Source organism: Brachypodium distachyon, chromosome 1, assembly GCF_000005505.3.
Source record: "Brachypodium distachyon strain Bd21 chromosome 1, Brachypodium_distachyon_v3.0, whole genome shotgun sequence".
Taxonomy (NCBI): domain Eukaryota; kingdom Viridiplantae; phylum Streptophyta; class Magnoliopsida; order Poales; family Poaceae; genus Brachypodium; species Brachypodium distachyon.
The window spans coordinates 28,270,710-28,294,331 of NC_016131.3; the positions used below are offsets into that span (position 1 = coordinate 28,270,710).

Below are 23,622 nucleotides of genomic sequence, written 5' to 3' on the forward strand. Positions count from 1 at the left end.
CACGAAGTGGATGTCGAGCTTGATGTGCTTGGTGCGCCGATGATGGACGGGGTTAGGAGACATGTAGACGGCGGAGATGTTGTCGCAGTAGACGATGATGGCCTTCGGCAACGGCACATGCAGCTCGGAGAGAAGCTGCTGGAGCCAGCAGCACTCCGCAACGACGTTGGCGACGCCGCAGTACTCCGCCTCAGCACTGGAGCGAGAGACAGTCGGCTGCCGCTTGGACGACCACGAGACGAACGCGTTGCCGAGGAAGACGGTGTAGCCAGATATCGATCGCCATGTGTCTGGACAGCCAGCCCAATTAGCGTTCGAGTAGGCGACGAGATCAAGCGTGGATGCAGGCCGGAGCTGAATCCCGTAGCCGGAGGTCCCACGGATGTACCGAAGGATGCGCTTGACGAAGGCAAGATGATCGGTCTTGGGCGCGTGCATGTGCAAGCAGGCCTGCTGCACAGCGTACGTGATGTCCGGCACTGGAGCGCACCAACGATGCTCTGGTACTCGAAGGCGTCGCCGACAGGATCGCCGGCGTCGATGGAGAGCTTGGCGCTGGTGTCGATGGGCGTGGACACGGGATTGCATGAGCTCATGTTCACACGGTCCAGCAGATCCTCCGCGTAGTTGCCCTGGGACAAGAAGAAGCCAGCAGGCGTGCGCGTGACGTTGATGCCGGGGAAGAACCGAAGCGGCCCGAGATCTTTCATCGAGAACTCGGACTGCAGTTGATCGGTGATCTGTCGGAGCAGCGCAGTGGTGGATGCAGTGAGCATGATGTCGTCGACGTAGAGCAGCAGGTAGGCCATGCCGGTGCCGTGCCGCAGGACGGACAGAGAGGTGTCCGACCGAGTGGAGAGGAAGCCGATCGACCGGATGTACAAGGCAAAATGGTCGTACCAGGCGCGCAACGCCTGCTTCAGCCCATACAAGGACTTGGACAGCAAACAGACGTCGGAGGCGCGCGCCGGATCGACGAAGCCAGTGGGTTGCTGGCAGTACACCTTCTCTTGGAGGAAGCCGTGGAGGAAAGCGTTGCTGACGTCCATCTGATGAACCGGCCACTGGTTCGTCGCGGCTAGAGTGAGGACGGTGCGAATGGTGGCACTCTTGACGACGGGGCTGAACGTCTCGTCGAAGTCGATGCCGGGGCGCTGGGAGAAGCCCCGCACAACCCATCTTGCCTTGTAGCGCTCAAGCTGTCTGTCAGGCTTCAGTTTATGCCGAAACACCCACTTCCCAGTGACTACATTAGCACCGGGTGGGCGCGGCACGAGCGTCCACGTTTGGTTTGCCATCAACACCCTGTACTCCTCTTGCATAGGTGTTAGCCAATGGGAATCGCGTAGAGCCGAGCGCACGGACTTGGGAATAGGAGATATAGTGGTGGCTAAGTTAGAGTATTCGGAGGAGAAGTAGCGAGGATTGGGCTTGGAGATCCTAGACTACGCACGAGTACGCATGCCAAGGAGTGGATCAGGGGCTGCCGCGGCAGGAGGTGGGCAGGCCGCAGTGTGGCTGGGAGAGGGGTTGTGGTCTGGCGTGGCTGAGGGGGAAGTAGATGTTTGGGAAGAAATATCTGGCGCAGGAGGAGTGGCGGCTGCAGCGGTAGGTGCGGCAAGAGTGGCGGCAGGAATTTCTGGCGCGGTAGACACAGGAGTATGTGCGGCTTCCGCGGCAGGTGCGGCAGGATTGGCGGCAGGAATGTCTGCCGCGGCAGGTGCGGCAGGATTGGCGGCAGGAATGTCTGCCGTGGCAGGTGCGGCAGGATTTGCAGCAGGAATAGTGAGCGCGGTAGGCGCGGCAGGAAGCACGGTTGGGCTAGGGACAGGAGAAGGTGGCGCCTGTGGGGGCCCCGTCGTAGGAGGAGAGTGGTGAGGGTGGTGGTAGAGAAGAGGAGTATCTTCAAGGAAAGAGAATTCGGGGGGAGGAGAGGTGGAGGTTTTCACAAAAGGAAAATTGAGTTCGTCAAAGAAGACGTGCAGGGAGATGAGGACGCGGTTGGTTGAGGGGTTGTAGCAGTGATATCCTTTATGCTCGGGCGAGTAGCCAACAAACACGCAGGCTGCAGATCTGGGAGCGAGTTTATGGGGGGAGGTGGCCGTGGTATTAGGGTAGCAGAGACAACCAAAAACGCGAAGAGTGGAGTAGTCAGGGTGCGATCCGTAGAGTAGAGAGAATGGCGTGACAAACTCGCATGGGCGACAGGGTCTACGGTTGACAAGGAAAGTGGCGGTGTGAAGGGGCTCTTCTGACTTGAATATAGATAGGATCTTTAATCGAATCCGTAGTAAGATTGTCAGCTTAAATGAAAGTAGAGTATCTGACCAAAGGGAAGAATTCAAAGATAAGTGAAAGCAGTTGTTATATTGATTGAAAGCTGGTAAGATGAATCTATTCTTGAGTAAGATTGTCAGCTGAAATGCAAGTTTAGTATCTGATTTGCTGGTGCTATTCCCTGCCAAAGATATTCAAGCAGAAACTGCCGGGCATGTTGGCATGAAACAGGAGAGTGCGGACAGGGTCATTTAGAGTGCGGAGAATTCGTTCGGCACGTCCATTTTGTGGTGAAGTATGTGGGCAGGAGAGACGTAGAGAGATGTCGTGGCTGGAGAAGAAGGTGCGTGAGAGAGAGTTGTCAAACTCCCGACCATTGTCGGTTTGGATAGCAAGGATAGGAAGATTGAATTGGGTCATGGCAAAAGCACAAAAATTGGACAGAATGGTGAAAGCATCGCTCTTGCGTCGGAGGGGAAAGGTCCAGCAGAAATGACTGTAGTCATCGAGCAAGACAATATAATAGCGAAAACCAGATAAGCTAGAAATTGGAGATGTCCACAAATCACAGTGCACTAACTGAAACGGTAAAAGAGATACAGTATCTGAACTGACAAAGGGTAAACGAACGTTTTTTCCCACACGGCAAGCATGACAAGTATGTGCCGGACTAGGAACAGTAGAAGGCCTAAAAGACCGAAGTAAACGAGATAAATTGGCGCGTCCAGGATGCCTCAAGCGTTGGTGCCAGAGGTCGACGGTGCTGGTATGCAGGCTGGTAGCTGAGGTGGTGGGCGTCGTCTTGGTGAACGGGTACAGTTCATCATCAGAATCACATCAGAGGATAGCCCGGCGGGTACGACGATCCTTAACAGAAAAACCAAGATCATCAAACTCTGTGGAAATAGGATTGTCACGGGTGAGTTTGCGAACAGAGGCCAGGTTCTTGATGAGAGATGGAGAAACTAAAATGTCATGAAGATGAAGAGGAATGGAGCTAGTTGGAAGAGAGAGAGAGAGAGAGCCCGTGTGCGAAACGGCTAACGTGTTACCATTACCAACAACTATGCGCGAATTTGCACAGGACGGAGAAGGGGCAGTGACCATACCGGGGTGCGATGCCATGTGCGAGGTAGCGCCGGTGTCGAGGTACCACTCTGGCTGAGGCTGATGCGGTTGCTGGACGCTGAGGTTCTGCAGCGCCGCGATCAGGCCGGCCTGATCCCACTGCGGGGCGGTAGACGTGGTCGAGCCGGCAAACATGGATGCGCCACTAGTGGACACGTGGCCGGTGAAAAATCGGTATGGTCGACTAGAGGGGGGGGGGGTGAATAGGCGACTAACAATTTTACCTTTTCTTTTCACTTTTAAGGATACAAGCATCAATACATGGGTTCACTAAAACGTCTAAATGATGAACACCCCTAGTATGATGCAATAGCCGAAGCACGAGCATAAGCAATAGATAATCAATTGAAACTTGCTTGATAGCCGAAGCACAAGATAAACAATTAAGCTTTGCAACTAAGTAAAGGGGCAAGAATGATACCACACGGGGAGACGAAGATTTCACCGGAGTTCCACCTATTGGGGTCGGTGTACGTCTCCGTTTGAAGGAGTGCTCTACCACAAAGGTAGAGGCGCCACAAAGGCTCATTCTATTCTCCAACTCAGCACACCACAAAGGTGGGATGAGCTCTCACAACACCACAAAGGTGAGGTGAGTTCCACTAAGTGGCTTCCTTGAGGGCGAATGCCAACCCTTACAAACTTGACTGGGGCTTTCTCCACAACTTAATTGGAAGCTCCCAATCCGAGGAGAAGGGCACGTCTCCACAACTTAATTGGAGGCTCTTTCCCGAATCCACAAGCACCACCTCACAAGATTAGTGGCCTTGAGGAGACACCTTCCGGCTGGGGATCCCAAAATCCCAAGAGTAACAAAATCCACAAAGGAAACAATGGGAATCAACTTTTTGCTTTGGTGAAACCCTAGATCTAGATCTCCTCCAATCCTTAAAGAATCAACAAGGGGGGAGCTCTATGGAGGGAGATATAGCACTTTGAAACTTTAGAAATGGTGTGGAGAGAGTTGGGCTTCGGATAAGTTCATCCCAGGGTAGGGGATAACTTCCGCCCTTGTTCCGGTCCAACCTCCGCCAAACACAAATGAATTCCAGTAGCATCACGGAGGTAGGCCGGACGTTGGGTGGAAGTTCCGCCCTACCGGAGGTAGTCCGGAAGTTCCGAGCCTGGAACAGACCTGGCAACACAGTTAGAATTTGGGTGGCTCTCTCTCGCACGGGTAGGCTTTATGTGGGTGCAAATATGGTAGTTTGTGTACATGAAGTTGATTCACTCATTACCTTCCCATGTGGACTCCCTCTTAATAGTACGGAGTTCCTACGACTCAATATAAATAAAAAACCGCTAAACACCGCTACGCTTCTTTCCTTTTTGAGGGCAACGAACCGTCTTGTGCCATATGATCTCAAATCTAAAACACTCGAGCACATGGTTAGTCCACGAGTCATGTTGTCATTAACACCAAAACACTTAGGGATCGAAATGCCCTTTCAACCGGCAAACGCCGACGGTGCAGGAGCCGGACTTGGAGCTGGTGGAGCGCCGTGGGGACGAGGGCCGAGGATGCCGGCGCCGGGATAGTGGGGGCGCCAAGGCACGGGCCACACATGGACCATGCCGGTCCAGGGCGCGTCAGGTCGAGCAGCCGAAGGATGGACGCCGAAGGCCGGAGCAGGGGCGTAGCCCGACGAAGCAGGGGCGTAGACCGGTTGAGCAGGGGCCGGCTGCTGCTTCTGCTTGCTCTTCCCTTTGTCCTTGCTCTTGGGCTTTGGCGGTGCAGGAATGCTGGGAGCAGCCACAAGTGGTGCCGGTGCCGACGTGGTGGTCGCGTGAAACACCGTGCTCGTAGGGGCGGCGTCTGCCTTCGCCAGGCGTGTCTCCTCTGAAAGCAAGAACAAGCGAACATTCCAGAAAGAAGGAAGAGGGACCTCACGCGTCAGGATGGGAATGAGATGCTGCAGATCACGGTGGAGACCATGAAGAGTGCTGTGGACGAGCTCCGCGTCGCTGACCGGCTTGCCGAGGTTGCGAAGGCTGTCCGGCAGGGTCTTGAGACGAGTGCAGTACTCGGTGACGTTCATGTTGCCCTGCTGCAGGTTGTGGAACTCGGCGTCGAGGTAGACCGTGCGTGTCGTCTGGTTGTCCAGGAAGAGCTCCTCGATCTTGAGCCACACCGCGCGTGCCGAGTCCTGGGGCACGATGATGAGGCAGAGGACGTCAGAGGACACGGTCGTGTAGAGCCAGGAGACGATGGTGAAGTCGTCCTGGATCCATTTCGGATCGGGGTGATGTAGAGGATCGGCAGTGACGACGATGTGGTCCGCGACGGAGAACTTGCCGAACACCTTGCAGAAGAGGATGCGCCACAGGTCGTAGTTGCCCTCCTGAAGACTGAGAACCACCGGGACATGTTGCTTGATGATGGTGTGGTTGATGTTCTCGCGGAGAGGCGACGCGGGGGCCGCCGGCGGCGCAAGGTGCGCCGGCTAGGCGGGCACAGGGTGCGCCGGCTGCTCCGGCTGAGTGCCATGGGGAAGGCGTAGGGATGGGGAGGCATCGGTGTGTGTCGCGAGCATGTCAGAGAGAGCCGAGAGGGACGCCATCTGAGCGGCGTGAGTGGGGTTGGTGGCGGCACGAGTAGGCGTGCCGGGGAAGAGGAGGCCGGCCTAGCGGTGGAGCACCTGGCCGGACAGCAGGGGAAGTTGGGCTCACGATATGTTGGATCGTGAGGAATCTGATACCATGTAGAACAGTAGGGAGTTTTGGGAATGCATCTTAGGTGCTCCACTTGTATTGATCTCATATTTATATAGAGTACAACGAGAGCCGGTAACAACAGAAACGAGATCAGGCGCTGGACGTGCTATACAGGAATGCGCATGACTCCATCGTGGTTGGTTAGAGAACGGGCATGCTATGTTGCTCTACAGCCTTGATGAAGGTAGAAAGTTTCCCGTTTCATCCTCTTCTGGTCGTCCAAACTATAAAAACCTCCCAAGAAGATGATGCACCAGTTCCTCATCTAGTACCTCCAGCTCCAGGGAGCATTGAGGAGGTTCAATGGCTAGAATTATGATCCCCGTTTACAACATTTGTCGACCAGTTGATCGATTGGAGTTTGGGGTCGCACATCATGGTTTCATCGGTAGCAGCAAAAAAGAACGAGAAGATCACATGGCGTGAACCCTAAGGCCGGCAGCAATGCCAAAGCTAGTGTTTGTCACAACTAAAGAAAGACAGACTGAGATCCAGTACCTTGGTCCCCAGAAGTTTAATCATGCTCCCTGTCAGCCCCCACAGAAGTGTAATCATGCTCCCCGTTAGCCCCCAAGAAGACCGTGGCAACTCTATGCTGCTAGTCATGCCAGCAGCTAGCTTGCCATGACCTCGCTTTTGTAGACGTTGAGATATTGTGCCATTTTAGTACTCCCTACGTCCCATATTAAGTGACTCAAATTTGCCCAAATATGAATGTATCTATGGCTAAAAAGCATTTGAGTAAATTTCAAGGAACCACAGTTTTTGAGGCAGGCCTTTCAAGGAACCACAGTTTGTGTTTTTTTCTCTCGCTGAACCACAGTTTTTCTCGCTAATTTTCTTAGTTCACCCAAAACACGATTGGGGAGGCGTTTGATAGTATTTCTTACAAGTGGGGCCCGCTGTCAGGTGCCATGTCGGATCCGAACCCGACCCGACCCGTTAGCCCGTTCGGACAGGATAAAGAATCCCCATCTCTCAGTCCGCACGAACCCTAACCCTTTTTCCTCTCCTCATTCGATTTCCACTTGATTCCACCGAGTCCCATGGATCTGAGCTTTGTAAGAGTCGATTAGTTCCATCTCGAGGCAGCCGCCGCGTAGTTGTTCAGGTTTTCGTCCCCTTAATCGTTCCCTGGCCCCGCCGCCGCCGCCTGCCGTGCCCTAGAAATCCTCTTGCGCCGTCGATTGAAGATGGGGAGGAGTGGATTCATGGATGAAGGAGGAGCATCCATGATGTCATGGCTTCATGATTCAGCTTCGTGCACGTCTAGCCAGCAGGAGAGGGTAAGCAACTTAGCAGTTTTGAATATTTTTGGGGTTTTCTTAAGAACTGGAAGCTACATTTTGGAGTTTAACTGTTTTGAGCAATGTTGAATGCTGCAGTATGACAAAGGATTTGAAGACCCTACTTATTTGCGCTACCTAGAAGGTGATTTGCCCGGGCAGAAGACAGGGGAGGAAGAAGCTAAGCTAGAAGCATTGGAAGCACAGTTAGTTCAAGAGCAGAGGAAGAACAAGAAGCTCAGGGATGAAAATTTGGCATTTTAGTTTGAGTTGGCAGCTCAAGATCAAGTAATTGAGGAGCTGGAAAAGAAGTTGGAAGCTGAGAAGAAGAAGAATGAAGATCTGAAGTCATTTGCAATTTCTAGCATTAGTGTAGGTGTGACTATATTAGATGTCTTGGCCTGTGTTTATGATCTGTGAGATGAGCTCCAGTTGGCATATGTGAACTGTTATGTACTGTCAGATTTGTATCAGTGGTATACGTGAACTGAAGTTAATATTCAATTATGTAGCATCAATGTTTAATTTGGCATTGTCATGATCTGGATTCTGGAAATGGTTACAAAAGTTCACAGCAAATGAAATGATTCAAATTTGAAAATGGCATGAAATTTAAACTGGCTATAGATCAAAACATTTTCAGTACTATTTGGACTGAAAACTGAAACTAGGAATCCTCACAGAAAAACCATACTGGCTAAAGATCACAGAAAACTCAAACATCATAATATAGAGAGTGGAGTAGGAATAGAACAAGAACTTGCACCAATCCAGAACTATGTTTGCATTACATCATAGTACATCCCCATAGCAAAATGACAGTAAATATGCTAGTTAGTTTGCATACATCACAGTGTTTCCTCTCAGCAAATGACAGTCAGCCAAAATATCATAGTTTTAGGCAACCTAAACTATTTGTTACAAGACAATGACATCACTCCTTGGCATTTTCTGGCCTTGAGCAAGTGAAGTACTCCATGATTCTGCTCCTCTTGGGTAAACCTCCTCTCCCACTTCCTCTGACTGGTGTATACTTCCTCCTTGAACTCTGCCCAACTTCAGCATTCTCCATGAATCTTGCTGGCATCCTCCCTGCATTTCTCCTTGCTGGTCTGGCAGTAGGTGCAGCTTCAGGAGGGGCTGATGATGTTGGTGCAGCTGCAGGAGGAGGAGCTGATGATGCTAGTGCATTTGAGGAGGGCCTTGGAGGCTTGAATCTTCTTGCTGGTCTGGCAGCAGGTGCAGCACCAGGTGGCATAGAAGCAGCTGCAGCACCAGGTGGCATAGAAGCAGCAGGCGTAGAGGCAGGTGCTGTAGCAGCCCTTCTTGCTGCCATTCTTGGAGAAGTTCTTGTAGCAGGTGCAGCTGCAGTTGTAGGTGCAGTACCGCTAGATGCAGGAACATCTGCAGGTGAAGTCCTTGTAGTCTGAAATAGAAGGAAATATTCAATTAAGTTGTTAGATGACAAGTGCATATAGAAATAGATGGAAATGTGTCAGTTAAGGTTGTTGTACCCTGTGTCTAGCTTTCCTAATAGCAAGATGTGGCTTCAGTGGAACTGCACATGAAGTTTATCTGTGTCCCTGCTTCTTACAGTTTGAACATCTAACATATGTCAACCTTCCTTTCCCTCTTGGCTTATCCTTCTCATTTTGTCCCTTCCTTCTGTTTTTCTTTCTTCTACCAGGGTGAATAAGGAATAGTGGTCGATCAATGTCCTCTCCTGGAGTTTTGACCCAATCATGTTGCCCAGGAACAGGATAGATCACTGGACTGTGAGTTAGTGTGTAGAATGACCTTTTGAAAAAATCGGGAACATAGTCTTCAGGGTGGCCTTTTGACTTATAGATGTCACACACTGCATGCTTGCAAGGAAACCCAGTGACATCCCACTTCCTGCACCCACATGTCCTAGCATCCAAGTTAACTACATGTGTCCTAACCCCAGAAGTTATCTGCCACAATCCTTTTGCTGCACATACAGGCCTACAATTGTTTGCATTCTTTTTCTCCCACTCAAGTTTCTCTGCATATGTTGGGATTATCTCCCACTTTGCTTTCTGGATGCCCATTCTTTTTGCTTCAAACCTAGCCATCAGATTTGTTCTTATCCCATCTATCATTGTAACAATTGGTTTGTCCTTGACTCCTATGATGAAGTTGTTGAAAACCTCACTAAGGTTGTTGACAACTAAATCAGTTTTACAGTTTGTGTCCATGGCATGCCTAGCCCAATGCTTTGGATCTATTTTACATAACCACTTCCAAGCATCCTCATTTTCCTCCTTCCTCCTTAGCATAGCATCATCAAAAATTCCTTATTATATGCATAAGCTGCAGCATCCATATGTGACTTTAAATCCCCTCCCCTGAACCCAACAACTTTGAAATTTGCATAAATATGCCTCAAACAGTATCTTTGTGGGTAGTTTGGAAACACTCTGTCTATAGCAGTTAAAAGTCCCTATCACATATTAAACATTGTTGTCAGCTACCTACTACAATACTGGCACATTGCTAGTAATGTATCACATACTTAAGATATATGCCATTAATGTATCACTATAGATAGCAGTTAAATATAAGCCATTAATGTTAGTGTACATACCTTCTGTCTATCTGACATGAATGTCCATTTTCCAAATTTGCCTTCATCTCCACCAAGCCCATACTTGAGCTGCTCCAGGAACCAGCATCAGGAAGGTGTGTCTTCTTTGTCAACCACACCAAATGCCAGTGGGAAGAGGTTGTTGTTCCCATCTCTCCCACTGGCAGCTAGTACTTGTGCTCCAGTTGTGAGTTTTATAAAGCAGCCATCAACCCCTAAAATGTACAATTAACATTAGCACAAGTGTAGGTAAACATCAAACATGACACATTCAAACATAAATATAATGTACAACTAGAAGATGTATTAGTCATACCAATGAATGGCCTGCAACCATTGAGAAAGCCTTCTTTCTGGGCATTTAGCATGTAGAATAGACCATGGAATCTAGGGTTTGCCTGTAGATTCTGGATGGTAGTCACAATGGCTCTACTGCCAGGATTGTTGTTGATGACAGTCTGCAAGTAATCCCTTATCCTTTTTACTGCATTTTGTGGTTGCCAAGAACAACCTCTTGAGCTCTTGCTCTAGCTCTATAAGCCATCTGCTTGCTAATCTCAACTCCAAACTTTCTCATGGTAGTGTCAATCATAGATTGCACCTTGTAGTCAGGGTCACTTCTTACATTTTCTTCAAATACCCTAGCCAGCCAAGCACTATTTATCCTAAAACTCTCTTGTGTAATTCCACACGTATGTGGTTCAACACAAACCCTCAGACAATGGGTGTCCTCTCCATCAATCTGTGATGATACCAGATAGAAAGGGCAAGGCCCTTCATACTTGCAGCAAACCATCACTCTGTCCTTATCATTTCTGAGATATGCATAATCCCTTTTGTTCTTTATGTGGTAATTCTTCAGAGCTCTCCTGAACTGGTGCACATCTTTGAAACAAAGATTCTCAACAAACTGAGTGTGTGCCAATGGTTTTTCCTCATCATACCAGATCCTTAGATGCTCCTTCTTTACTCTAGTTTTCCTTTTGGGGGGTACATGAACTTGAACAAGTTCTACTCCACCATCATCACTAGGAAATTGAAGTTCCTTGCAATCCTCACTGTCTTCATCACTAAGGAATTGGTCTTCTGAGATTGTCTTTGCTTTCTTCTCTTGAAATCTTCTAACTCTATCCCTTGCAGCCTTTGTCCTCATTGCATACTCCTTCTTTGATTTCTTGGGTTTGCCTTTTCTTATAGCTGCAACCTCTCTCTCAACATCTTGATTCAATGGAAAAGGGTCATCCACATCACTATCTCCCCGGAAAACATCATTAGGGTCAGAAGATGATTTTTCCGTTTTGACGGTGATCAGAATATGAAAAAGTGGGAGTTTGATCCAGATGCGTGAAGATAAGAGCTAATCAGGATGATTGCTTTACAGGTGATTCGATTCAGCTCTGTCCACTACTATATGGTTTCAAGAGATATGTAGAGCCATGGTTCGACGTGATCTCCAAGACAACAGGACACAAGAAATGGGAGTTGAACACCACTTAGTATTGGTCAGTATGGAACGGCCCCTCTGTGCATCACTGATACCTCCCATGCCAAATTACCGAGAAACAAACGAACAGCCGAATTGATGAAACGATAGAAAGCTGCATCCTCAAGAGAGAGTATCGGACTAGTTTAGAAATTTTAAGGCTCTCCCACTGGACTACCTTTTATAGTAGGAGTGAGGTAGAAAGGAGAACTTCCTCTTCAATCCATCAAATTAAACTAGGTTTACCTCATTGAAGGTAAGATAAGATAAGATAGACTTAATATCCGAGCCGTGTTACTTTTGACATATTTAGTAAGGTAGTACATGGTCATTGATTGCCAAACCTTCCAGTACCCCCATCGATATCTACCCACACCTTCTGGACCACACACACATGTACACCTCCTTTTTCTTAATCTCTAGGGCCATGTGATTAGCAGTCGGTCCTCTCTCATTTCTCTCTCTCATCTTTTCTCTCATGGGTGTGCTCCCAATCCCACCTCTCTCCTCCCTCTCCTTTTCTCTCTCTCATCCTTTCCCTCTCCACAGTACATTCTCTCTCCACGGGCTTTATTCCCCTTCTCTCTCCATGGGCTCAGACGAAGCCAACCACGCGAAGCCAAATCGCCAAACCTCCTAGCACCCCCATCTTCTAGACCACACACGTGTGTCATTGATTAATCAGTAAGGCAGTAGTATGTCGGTGGACCTCCTTTATGCTCCTCTCTAGTGGTTATGTGTCGTATATACGGATTTGGTAGAATCCTAATAGTAACAGCGCATTGGCATGCATTAAAGTTCTTTTGGAAAAATTTTTGTTCGTAAATGTATTATGGAAAACCTTTGCTTGACCACGGTCGAACTGGCCACACATGCGGGACCAAAGAAAACCGTTCAAACCTTATCATTTTTGCTTTCCATGTTTTTCCTTATTCCTTTGCCCGCACTCTTCTCTCCCATCGTTTTGTCTTCCATATTCCAAGAAAGCACCAAAGAAAAAGAGTTAGAGACCGAGGCGAAACAACAACCCATCGAGTCAGATCCGACGGGCCCGGGATCGAGCCGGACTGGCAACGAGACGGTTGGCCGTGCTGGTGACAGACGTAGTGTGCCGGAGACAAGACAATAAGCTTATCATCCGAGACCTTGCGGGCCGCCCTAGGAATGGAAAATGATCTCGTACCACATGCTGCGGGTGAAAGGGCAACAAATCAACAGTTGGCACATCGTCTCATCCAATTGACCACAATTCAATTGTGACCCCATGATCTGTCTATGTGTTATTGTGCATTTCCATGTCCCGGTACCTCCGATCTAACGGGTAGGGCCAACGAAATAACAAAAAAACATAGGGATGTCCTCGACTTTATATATTAACCGTCTGAGTCAGCAATCTTCACGTGAAATTGCACGCAATTTCCATATAACGAAGAAGTTCGAACCCCAAACTTGGATTGATTCCACCAGAGATATCTGTGAGCGACCGTAGATTGAGTTGGGTTTACACTTGCAGTTGAAACGGATTGATGAAGGGAGAGGACAAAACTGAAACTCATAAATAAGAGGAGGATAGGCACGGCAAAAAGATGGTGATGTACTATTCAATTAATGAAGGGTAGGTAGGGGTGGTTCAGGCTTAAAACGATTTTTGTTAGCAGCTTAAGTACACATACCTTTGAACAAACAATCATAACACAGTAGTAAGGGAGGTATATGATGGAATATCACGGTTTTGACTCAAAAGGAAAACTAAAACACAAGATTCCGCATAACAAGCGTGTTAGCCTGTTGGATATATATACTGTAGTTCTTATAAGAATTTCACAGAAAATCGACGGAAGAGGAGGTTCATGCCTGAAGAACACCTAGAATTCCTCCAAAGTTCACTTGGATTGATCTGTTACATAAGAGTTCATATGAATTAAAACAGAGAGTGTCTATTTCTCAGTCGACTTAGAAATAGTTATTTTTCAGTCGACGATCGTAGCCATCCGTTGAAGATTTTCTCATCATTTTAACTTGGACAAGTCGTACACAAATCTTAGTGATTGAATTAGACGGTTGTTAGCATCGACTTAGAAATAGTTATTTCCCAGTCGCCTTAGAAATATAAAAAACCGATTAAAATACTACTAAAATTTCCTATAAAAACCTTCGCTCCAAAAGGAGCCCTAATTAAATTGATGGGGTACAAATAAAGGTCCGAGATATCATGACGGAAAAAGCTAAAGATAAAACTGTAAGCAGCATGCTAACACAAGAGGTCAATTAGTCAAGTCGACTGTAAGTCGTAACAATTGTTTCCACTTTGATCCTTGACTCTGCTTAACTAATCCTGTAACTGATGTATAGTGATGCCTACAATATGGTTGTGGAAAGCAGAGCACCGCTGGTGTTGGGTCTCAAGAAAGAGCAGGTACAATAGTTCACCACGACCATCCTAAATTCTTTATACCTTCCATGCTCAAATGCTGATGAACTGGTGAATTGAGGAGCCAAGGAAAAGAAACGATATCTTGGCAATCAACTGCATCCTCACTAGCCGATAAGTAAAAAATTGCTACGAGGAAGTTAGAACAAGTGACGTAGTATTAAACAAAGATCCTACCAAACGCCAAACCATTGGAGATAAGCATCCAAAAAAAAATGCTGAGTCGCTCCAAAATACGAAGAAGTGGGACTTCCACTCCGATGCGCGCGGCAAGACGAGGATGCTTTACATGGGATTCCATTCAGCTTTATCCACTACGATGGTTGCACGAGCCCCGTGGCAAGTCTAAACCCGTGGTTCCATGTGATCTCCAAGACAACAAGCAAACGAGAGTTGGGTAAGTAGTACTACCACTAGATGCTTTTTAGCATTTGACTTAGATAAAAAAAAAATTAGATGATGGTATAAGAAAAAGACAAAATTGAACCACCTTTGTTTTTTAAACAACGATCTGGCTTTATTTATTCAACGAATAAAATACATAAGATCGAAAAAACTAAAACGACAACAAAGAGTTCAGATAAACCGAAAGTTACATCAAAAATCTTTGAAGCCGCTATGCACCATAAGTGAAATTATGTCCATCCAGTCCTCCCAAGTTCCTCATCCCTCACATAGTAAAGATAATCCTTTTCTGTGAAACCGCTATGCTCCATAAGTGAAATTAGGTTCTTTAGTTTCAGCACAGCCCTTCCTACCGTCCTCTCGACATAACCGCTAAGACCAAAACGCAGTTTCACAATCCACAGCTCATCATCGAAACTGAAATCGACAAAATTGAAACCAGTAACCAAAAACTAAACTTTATAAACACTACATTGAACCAAAATTGAAGCTTTTCATCCGTCTAACAATGGCGGAACGGAAAGCCCCAATTGCGGATTAGGTGGTGCGCATGGTAAAGAATCCGCCAAAACGACTGGACAATACCAAAATTTCCCGTCCCCCAAGCCATCTAATGACAACAAATCCCAACAAATCGACGTCGATCACGGCCTATTTCAAAAGTTCGGGAAACCCTAGTTTTACCCCGCACCTAGCTCTAACCCTAGAAAATAGGGGAAATGAAGATACAGCGGCGGCGGATGGGAAATACTTACTCCAAGCCGGCCGTGGAGTCCGTCCAGTCGATCTTCTCCGACACCATCCTTCACCGCTGGCGACCGCCGGTCTCGTCTCCGCCCCTTCACCCTCTCCAGTTTGAAGGAGAGCCACAAGGAGCTAACAGTGAAGTGCGGGAGTTGGAATGGAGAGGGGCCGGGCGGAATCCATATTAATTTCCCTATAACGGGCTAACGGGTCGGGTCGGGTTCGGATCCGACGTGGCACCTGACAGCGGGCCCCACCTGTAAGAAATACTATCAAACGCCTCCCCAATCGTGTTTTGGGTGAACTGAGAAAATTAGCGAGAAAAACTGTGGTTCAGCGAGAAAAAAAAACCACGAACTGTGGTTGCTTGAAAAGCCTGCCTCAAGAACTGTGGTTCTTTGAAATTTACTCAAAGCGTTTAAATACATCTAATAAAAAGTCACTTAACATGAGATGGACGGAGAGAGTACATCTGCAATGCAGCCAAACGAGCAGTAACCACACATCTGCCAAGAGGCCACACAACATTTCTGTCATAATAATTCAAGGAAGTCGCCGGAGCATATATGCAACCTCCACTACGCGCGCACAGACCCTGGAACTCCATCTTTCCATGTTGAGCTTTGCAGTATTTAACGTTGACGCATTCTGGTAGTATTGCTTTTTGGGTCAACAAGTTAAAGGAACTTTTACATGCATGATCCAACGCCCAAGTGGCTTCTGGGGCTTTAAGACCAGTAGTTCCTTTTGTTTTTAAAATCACGCGTGCTTGTAGATGGGCTCATACTATACGGCCGGCCAAGTAAAAGGGATCAAAGGCATTGCCATCTCCTTTGCCTAAAGATTGATGCCGCGCAATGAACAATGTTTTCACAGAAAAGAGGATGCATTAGGGAGTGGCGAGTGCCATTACTTGTGATGATTAGATTCAGTGAGGCACACAATGAAAAAACAACTTTCTAGCGACAGGCAGTGTGGTACACATGAATGTCCAAGCCTCATGGGAACTTTCCAAAAAGGAAAAAGCTAGCCTCATAGGAACCATCCAGGAAATTAACAGAGGTGCTCTGATAAGTGATAACCGCATAGGAGTATGTATTAGAGTTTTTATCTTATAGGATATTCTCTTTTATCCATAAAGAAATTTATGATGCCAAAGTATTATCATTTGCCATCAGAGCATACCTACTTGTACATTTGGTGTCGTAAACTTTCTCAACTTTGACAGCATTTATGCCACCAAATTAGTATCATTAGATTTATCATGAAATATATTTTTCATATATACCATTTCGGTGCCATATATAACTATTGCCCAATTTTTGTATAGTCTCGGTGAAACCTCAAAAGTAGTTTGACTTTCGAAGAATATTGAAAATGCATCTTTTGTTGCACGTAGAGTAGAAATATTGGAAGCGGCCTAATGGCATAGTACATGCATGATGGTACCTCAAAAAAATTGCACAAATTCCACTTATTTTTTTGCATATTTCTCAAGATGTTGTAAAAGAATGAATATTAAGTTATTAGCACCAAAGAACAAAACATATATTTTCTCGTATTTACTTCTGGCCGTGCGAGCTCCCACGTTAAGTGCACTCGACCGTCCCAACTCCAAAGCTAGATATACTCCCACTAGCTGCTAGCTAGGAACCAACGAAGAAACAGTGAAACACACACCGCCTTTCCAAAGAGCTAAAGGAATGATTAGACCAAGCGTCGTTGCGATTTCAATTCTGTTAGTGGAGTGGCCACTTAGCCACTGGCTTGTTCTCGTACTAGCATTGTTGGTTTGGTATCTTGTACTCCTGTATATATAGTACACCACCATGTCTCGCTCTCCTCGGCGAATCCAATCAATCATACCGCATGGATCGCAAAATTCGCAATCAGGAAACAAAGCCTGAGAGTATGCAAAGGCGTGTTAGTTCCGATGCTGCGAGGACATCCGTTACTGTGGATGAAGATCGTCCAACTCAGAAGATTAGCGGTAAGTACGTAACAGTGAGTGCTTGTAATTTCTAGATAGCTAGTTATGTAGTGCTTTCCTTTAAGAAGAAGAAGAAGCTATGTTTGGATTTCACTCTGGCGAACTTCATCATATAGGGTATGTAGCTATCTTGTATACAACCTCTGTTTCCATAAAACTTGTCCCTGTTATGGTGCAAATTTGAACTAACGACGACAAGTTTTATAGAACGGAGGGAGAGTAGCTAGCTTTAGAAGTAAGAAGTAATAATGAACCATTGCACAAAATGCAGTTTAAGACTGGGATCTACCATCTTTTCTTTGTACTTTTGAAATACTGATTCTTGTCTTTGGGTTCCCTACTACGTACAGTACTGATCAAGCTCTAGTTCCTCACCTTCCGCCTTGTGAGGACGCATATAGTAGTACTGCACCAAAACATATATATTTTTCTTGATATTTTGTGTTGTTTACAAAAAATGTACCAAAAAGATATATAAACTTCTATAAAACCTTGGCGTTTTCCAGAGGAAACTTCCTTAGGTTGATCAAATTCTGTTTCCCTGAAAACAATTGTACTGAAATATTTGAAATACCAGACATATATAGGTCTAAAAATAAGAATCTATTAAATGTAAAATGGCTCAAATAATTCAGGTAGACCTGGAAAATAAGAAAACCAGTGTATTATCAGTACATACATCTCAAAAAATAAGGGGGAAACTGCACTGAATTAGATTTTACCAGCATGGCTATATAAGTTTCAATTAATGGAAGAGATCACTTCACACAGGTTTCAGCTTACACAGCCAAACCTGCTTACCAATATGATTACAGCGAGGTGCAGTAAGGTGTTGCATCTTCTTTTGTATATAGTATACTTAATTTCATATCATTGTCCATCCTCTACAGCTTACATCAACCAAATGCAAGAGAATCTCCATGCCCTTAAGTTAGAACTCGAAAAGGGTACAATTGGTACCAATGTCTCTGAGGATGGAAAAGCTCGCTTGGAAACATGTGTGATGTCATGCGTGGCTACCTTTGTTTTTGGGGAAGCGAACCAGGTGAGCTTGGTCGCCATCCTTAATTTTTCACATGTGACACTGACACGCCTTTCACTTCAAGATACCAGGGACACAGCATTGAACTTACAGAGCTCTATTTCATTTTGCAGCAAGACCCAAAAAAGTTTGAGTTGAAGCTTACTTGCGGCGACCAACAATCCTCCACGAACGGACCATCAGTGGAAATGAGCTACATTCAAACTGTACCCACGAACGCATTACCTAAATAATACTCAGTCCGTCTGGAAATAAGTGACGTGAATTTGTATAAGAATTTTTATTCACGGCACTTATTTTGGGACGGGGAAAGTAGCACACTTTCTACTCTGAATCCTGATAGTATGCTGTTTCTTTGCTGGACCAGGACGTGCCCAACAGACGCAAGGATATTCCGCAGCTGGGAACATACTTGGACGTCCAAGAAAAAACACTGGCCTGTGTCATAAATGGCGCCAGGGAAGCGATTGATAAGGATTCAGAGAAAACGGTGGGCAATCGCGGCAAAGACAAAGTTAAGGACTAAAGTTATGGTATTTCGGCTGTGTTTCTTGACATAACAGTACTGGCAGGTCACAATAATAGTGGCATCTTGACCCACTTGTACCTTTTCTTTTCCTGTTTTGTTTGGAACTTGCCTTGTGCGCGTGTGCGTTAAACCCCCTTCACATTCGTCCTAGTGCCATTATATTTGTAATAGTAATTTACAATTTTATGGTGTCCATTTTCCTTTTCTTATAATGTACTTTGTGGTGTGAATTTGTAATAATGACGAGCAATGATGCTCGGAAATTTGATATAATGTACTTTATGTGGTTTGTTCACTATTGTCTTGAGACGATCTATATATATGTTTATCTTGTTAATTATTAGCACTACTAAGACTAGGAAATTATAAATAACATTGGAATATATTCTTCCAATAAGGGTCTATGTACTTCATTGTGCTCCTCCCTAGCTCCCTGTGATGTCGATGCCCTCCTTGTGTCTTGCATAGTAATTAAAGGGGTCCTCTACCTCCCCGTCCGCGGGTCGATCTAATGAGTGACGCCCGACTCATTTTCATGTGATCAGTTCATAGAACTTACACAATTAGGGCAAATCCAGCGGGGCGACTCATTTAGGACGCCTTTTGCGTTCGTTCCGATCCGTTTGGGTCATGGTCTGGATGAGAATTGTTTCCGTGTCCGGTCTCGATCGGTCCGTCTACGTCGCCCATCTCTCAAGAGATGCGACGACCCATTTCGGGGCGACCCATATTTGGCGCCCGAATTCAAACAGCTCCCCTGTTTTTTGTCCACCAGGGCACTATAAGCAACAATGAGGCCACTATATGGTCAAATTAGCAAACAAATAAGCATATCAATGTCTTAGTGGTGCAGCGGGGGCGGGAGCTAGTGCGGCGTCTGAGGTTGGAGCTTGTGCGACGGCGACAGGGGCCGGACCGATGATGGCGGGGGGAGGGGGGATGGGGCCCGTGGCTGGAAATTTTTCGTCCACCATGGCGAGGGCGCACGAGAGGGGTAGTGGAAAAGAAGAGTGGGAAATTGAAATGGGAGTGGCGGTCGCAGACAGGAGGGCCAGGGGTATATCAAGGATGGGCTAGCGGGGCTCCGTTTCTCGTTCGCGGGAGACGCAAACCCGCCCATATTTGGGTTAGAAATGCGTCATGTCGGACCGAATTCCAGACGCGGTAGGAAATGGGTCGCCCCGCAGGACTGTTGTTTGGTACGATTCAGATCGAAACGGACCAGTCCTGCCGAAATGGGTCGTCCCGCTAGAGTTCAAGTGCTTCGGCCGGTGGACAGGACGAAGCAGCCTATCTAATTAAACCGGTTCGTATTACGGTAGATTTGTTGTATGGGACTAAAGTCCCCGAGATGCTAACCATCGCTCGAGTGGATATTTCGTTGGTATCGTCGCTGAACCATTTTCCAACTGTGACAAAAGTTTGTCAGCCCACCACGTGTGTTCTCTTCTACTCTGTCTCGACCACTTGATTTCGCTAGTTTTTTTTTCTCTTTCTTCATTTGTTCCGTGTGCTTTTTATCCAGGGAAAATATTTGGTGTAAACGGGCATCAGACGAAAACCTGAAAACTCCGACCGAGAGCCGTGGATCGATATTTCACGGCCTAGATTGGAATTGGGATTGGACGAACAACTTAAACGCCCTTTCACATAAAACTCCTGTATATTTTCGTAGAAACTCGGTAACGATCCGTCAACTCGGAAACGATCCGTCTTCCTGATCAATCATGAGATGCGGGCTCGTCAACTTCCAATCACCAGCACTGGGCTGCTGCCGCACATCTTCCCTGCCTCTCTGACGGCCCACACGATGTTGCGCCCTCTTCCACGCCCTCCACCAGTCATGTTCGGCAACACGTGTCCTCCGCCGACCATGTTGGGGCGCACTGGTGGCCCTTCGCCGGACGTCGACGGGAGGTTCATGGAATTAATCATTTTTTATGACTCAAATATTTATTGTTCATATGGCACTTCCACAAAAGTGTAGCTTAGAAATTTGAAACCAAACTTTGGCAAAAAAAACATTGACCTTATAACCAATGGGCCATATAGGTACTAAAGTGGGACAAAAACTAAACACATGCTAACTAAACTGGGACTTCACTAATTGGTCGGCGACAGCCCAAAAGAAACCTGGCAGACGAATTCCGACGACCTCAAGATGGGTTGTCAGAATATTTTTCTTGCCTTTGTAGGCACATTTTATTTTCTGCGTTTTAAACTTTTATTTTTAAAATTTTAATTTTCTATCTTCCGATTTTTTTTTTTGCTTTCGGGCTGTTAATCTTTTAACTTTAGCCTTTTATTTTTCGGTCGCAGGAGACGGCGCCAGATCAGGCAGTAGAGCCCCGGATTCGGCCATAGGCGGCAGCAACTCGGTTCCGCGCCAGTCGGGAGGGTGGAGGAGCCACTAGAGCGTGAGGAGGTGCCGCCGGCCTAACGACGGAGCCCTTCCCCCGGCACAAGGGCAGCAGCACATGACGCACGCGTGGGAAAGCAGGCGCAGCGGCGCACGGGATCGGGCCGTCGCGCCCGAACTGGATCGGAAGGAGGAAGAAACTCCTCTTCCTTCCTCTTAGAATCTGATTTCATCTGCCGAGTTTGTTCCAGCGACTAGGGGCCGAAGAGACTTCTCAACAAAACTATGGCTGCCAAACTATATAACTTGGCAAAACAAGGACATCCACAATGGTTGACTTTTAATCGACTATTATTTAAAATTTGCTTGCGTGGACTGTGGAGGAAAGAGAAATATGAGAGAGAAGAAAACCGAATCTTAAGGAAAGAATCGACGAAGAGTCAGCTACGAGTTAGATTAGAGTCAACCTTTTAACCATTGCACAACATCGCATTTAATGCTAACAAATTATATAGAGTCAGTTTAAAAACACAAGCAATTGTATGTGTTATTTTATTGTTGACTCTAAATGATGTGAATAGTCAATATTGTCTCTAACATTGCGGATGGCCTAAGGAAGCCCGTAAGTCCAATTAAGGAAATCTCATCGGCACACCTGGAGTAGACCCTCACTACCTGATCGTCATTGTTTTCCTTGATTCGTTCTGACGCAATTGCTCTTTTTTTTTTGAGAACAACGATCTGGCTTTATTTATTCAACGAACGTATTACAACTGATCGAAAAAACTAAAACGAGAACAAAGATTTCGGATAAACTGAAAGTTACATCAAAAATCTTTGAAACCAACTTCTCTAGCTGCGCCAATCGCATCTTGATATTTCTCCAAATCTCTGGTAACGAAATAGTAAAAGACCAAACCTGTATAAGCTAACCTTGTAGGTTTTACTGAGCCGCGCACCCCAGCGGGTGAGAACTTAATATCGTTGAACGCGTGATTGGCCGGAGACACACCCCTCACAAGACAGGTTGTCGAACCATTAAATCATCGCCGAGCCGATGAGAAAGATGACCAAAATCACAAAATTACAAGCTGTGAGATTTCAAAACTCTATGAATAAACCGCGATAGCCACGCCAGAGAACGAAGCTGGGAGACCAAAAATTTGAAGTCGTCGGCTCCGCCGTCAGAACGCCGCCCGGAGAATTGTTAACGCAATTGCTCTCGATCACGTCCGCTTCTCGAAGTCTCGGTCCCGTGCTGGGCTGTTTCCTGTGCTATGGGCCGTTACCCTACTAGATGGGCCTTCAGCAGCGCTGCATTTTCTCCCTGACGGTTCTTTTCTCTTCCCCACACCGCCGACCCGCCCGGCGCCGCCCCGACGCACCCGCCGCACCCTCAGCAGGCTCCTACCGGCACGCCGACGCTGCAGCACTGCAGGCCGTCTCCCTGCCGCAGGCGGCGACCGTCGCGCTGGCGTCGTGGGGCCCTCCCATGCAGGCCGCCGCATACGGGTACGGGCAGCGCCTCCGCCGCCCCATACGGGTACGGCCATCGCCTCCGGTGTTAATGTGACCACTTTCCAGAGTAGGCATGCATATTAGAGAGTTTAATAGGCGAGCAGATGGATTTCTTCCTCTTCACCTAAAGGCTAAAGCTGCTTTGGCCATGTACATATCCCTGCTCCTTTCAGCCGTTTGGTGTGGCTCATACTTATATGCCAGATCGGGTTATTTGTGAGCAACTGAGCTAGTTCTGGAACCTGGCCAAGAGTTGGCATCTTTGGAAATCGAAATCTAAAAATTTCTGATGTTAGAATGCCATCGCCATATAAGCCTCTTTATATGTGTTGCATGATTTGAGCCAATATCAAGTATTTATCTGTACGTCTTCCAGTCCAGATTGCACAATTTCGGTAAGAATTGTATGGAGGTGCGTAAACTAATTAAATTGAAAGCACGTATCTCCTCATGTTTTATGTTCAACATTCGACTCCGAGTGAGCAAATTCTGTTGTAGCTCCTCAACAAATATACCCTTTTCCTCCCCGTGTACTTCTAGAACTTTCAGATTGCTAAAAGATAGATGTGTTCCTCTTGCAGTGCCCAACAAGGATTTCTACATGTTTTTCTTATTGATGGTTCTTATGTTTGTAATTGACTTTAGCTGTCTTTACAACTTATCAATTTATCCATGCTTTTCTTCATGTCAGTGCATTGCTCCTTAATTTACAGCTGTACTAATATTACATGAATCTTCTTTGTATGCAGGAAGGACAGGAAATACCGAGAAGGTTTTCATGTATTTTATTGGAGATCCAACAGGAATTATGCTCATCTACACACCATCCAACCCAATGTGGGTCCTTCGGTATCTGACTATACAGAGTCTCGAATATTTCTCTTTGATTACTATCTGACTATACAGAGTCTTCTATTGTTGCCCTGTACTTCTAAATTTCTATTTTTAAGATTAATATCTGAAGAAGTGAGTCTCACTTTTGTTATCCTTAAGTTATGATTTACTTTTTTTCCTGTGTTGAATTATGTTGGATTTCTACGTTTTCATTATTCATTCAAGATTGAAATTATGTCATTTGTATTTTTCAGCTTTCTAGCATCGTCTAGT

The 23,622-nt window shown here is 46.4% G+C and overlaps 4 protein-coding genes and 1 long non-coding RNA gene across 5 annotated transcripts; 2 read left to right on the forward strand and 3 right to left on the reverse strand.

Annotated features, from left to right (window-relative positions):
• Window positions 1-4,853: 4,853 nt before the first annotated feature.
• Window positions 4,854-5,920, reverse strand: LOC104582111. The gene is made up of 2 exons (XM_010231446.1): window positions 5,862-5,920; window positions 4,854-5,754 (listed from the first exon to the last, which is right to left on the reverse strand). The coding sequence occupies exons 1-2, from the start codon at window positions 5,918-5,920 to the stop codon at window positions 4,854-4,856; spliced, it is 960 nt and encodes a 319-aa protein (XP_010229748.1).
• A 2,420-nt stretch (window positions 5,921-8,340) lies between these two features.
• Window positions 8,341-9,625, reverse strand: LOC104582112 (transcriptional regulatory protein AlgP-like). Its single transcript, XM_010231447.1, has 2 exons — window positions 9,389-9,625; window positions 8,341-8,832 (listed from the first exon to the last, which is right to left on the reverse strand). The coding sequence occupies exons 1-2, from the start codon at window positions 9,623-9,625 to the stop codon at window positions 8,341-8,343; spliced, it is 729 nt and encodes a 242-aa protein (XP_010229749.1).
• A 476-nt stretch (window positions 9,626-10,101) lies between these two features.
• Window positions 10,102-11,167, reverse strand: LOC104582113. Its single transcript, XM_010231448.1, has 3 exons — window positions 10,526-11,167; window positions 10,331-10,472; window positions 10,102-10,229 (listed from the first exon to the last, which is right to left on the reverse strand). Exons 1-3 carry the CDS (start codon window positions 11,165-11,167, stop codon window positions 10,102-10,104), a joined length of 912 nt encoding a protein of 303 aa, XP_010229750.1.
• Window positions 11,168-16,908: 5,741 nt separating this feature from the next.
• On the forward strand, window positions 16,909-18,934 carry LOC100843850. Its single transcript, XM_003563375.4, has 4 exons — window positions 16,909-17,067; window positions 17,958-18,112; window positions 18,223-18,315; window positions 18,477-18,934. Exons 1-4 carry the CDS (start codon window positions 16,947-16,949, stop codon window positions 18,633-18,635), a joined length of 528 nt encoding a protein of 175 aa, XP_003563423.1. The 5' UTR covers window positions 16,909-16,946; the 3' UTR covers window positions 18,636-18,934.
• A 3,405-nt stretch (window positions 18,935-22,339) lies between these two features.
• LOC112271486 lies at window positions 22,340-23,518 on the forward strand. Its single transcript, XR_002964556.1, has 2 exons — window positions 22,340-22,540; window positions 23,265-23,518. It is a non-coding gene; the product is annotated as an uncharacterized LOC112271486 (long non-coding RNA).
• The last annotated feature ends 104 nt before the right edge of the window (window positions 23,519-23,622 follow it).

What these genes read in the sequence shown, in the direction of transcription:
- LOC104582111 (XM_010231446.1), bottom strand. Translation starts at nt 5,920, where the DNA reads ATGCCTCCCCATCCCTACGCCTTCCCCATGGCACTCAGCCGGAGCAGC. An exon ending in CGGAGCAGCCGGCGCACCCT is followed by an intron (nt 5,755 to 5,861) that starts GTGCCCGCCTAG and finishes GGTGGTTCTCAG; the next exon opens with TCTTCAGGAGGGCAACTACG.
- LOC104582112 (XM_010231447.1), bottom strand. Translation starts at nt 9,625, where the DNA reads ATGGACACAAACTGTAAAACTGATTTAGTTGTCAACAACCTTAGTGAG. An exon ending in ATGCAAACAATTGTAGGCCT is followed by an intron (nt 8,833 to 9,388) that starts GTATGTGCAGCA and finishes CTTCTATTTCAG; the next exon opens with ACTACAAGGACTTCACCTGC.
- LOC104582113 (XM_010231448.1), bottom strand. Translation starts at nt 11,167, where the DNA reads ATGAGGACAAAGGCTGCAAGGGATAGAGTTAGAAGATTTCAAGAGAAG. An exon ending in CTAGAGCAAGAGCTCAAGAG is followed by an intron (nt 10,473 to 10,525) that starts GTTGTTCTTGGC and finishes GATTACTTGCAG; the next exon opens with ACTGTCATCAACAACAATCC. An exon ending in TGGTTGCAGGCCATTCATTG is followed by an intron (nt 10,230 to 10,330) that starts GTATGACTAATA and finishes TGTACATTTTAG; the next exon opens with GGGTTGATGGCTGCTTTATA.
- LOC100843850 (XM_003563375.4), top strand. Translation starts at nt 16,947, where the DNA reads ATGGATCGCAAAATTCGCAATCAGGAAACAAAGCCTGAGAGTATGCAA. An exon ending in TTTTTGGGGAAGCGAACCAG is followed by an intron (nt 18,113 to 18,222) that starts GTGAGCTTGGTC and finishes TTCATTTTGCAG; the next exon opens with CAAGACCCAAAAAAGTTTGA. An exon ending in AAATGAGCTACATTCAAACT is followed by an intron (nt 18,316 to 18,476) that starts GTACCCACGAAC and finishes TTGCTGGACCAG; the next exon opens with GACGTGCCCAACAGACGCAA.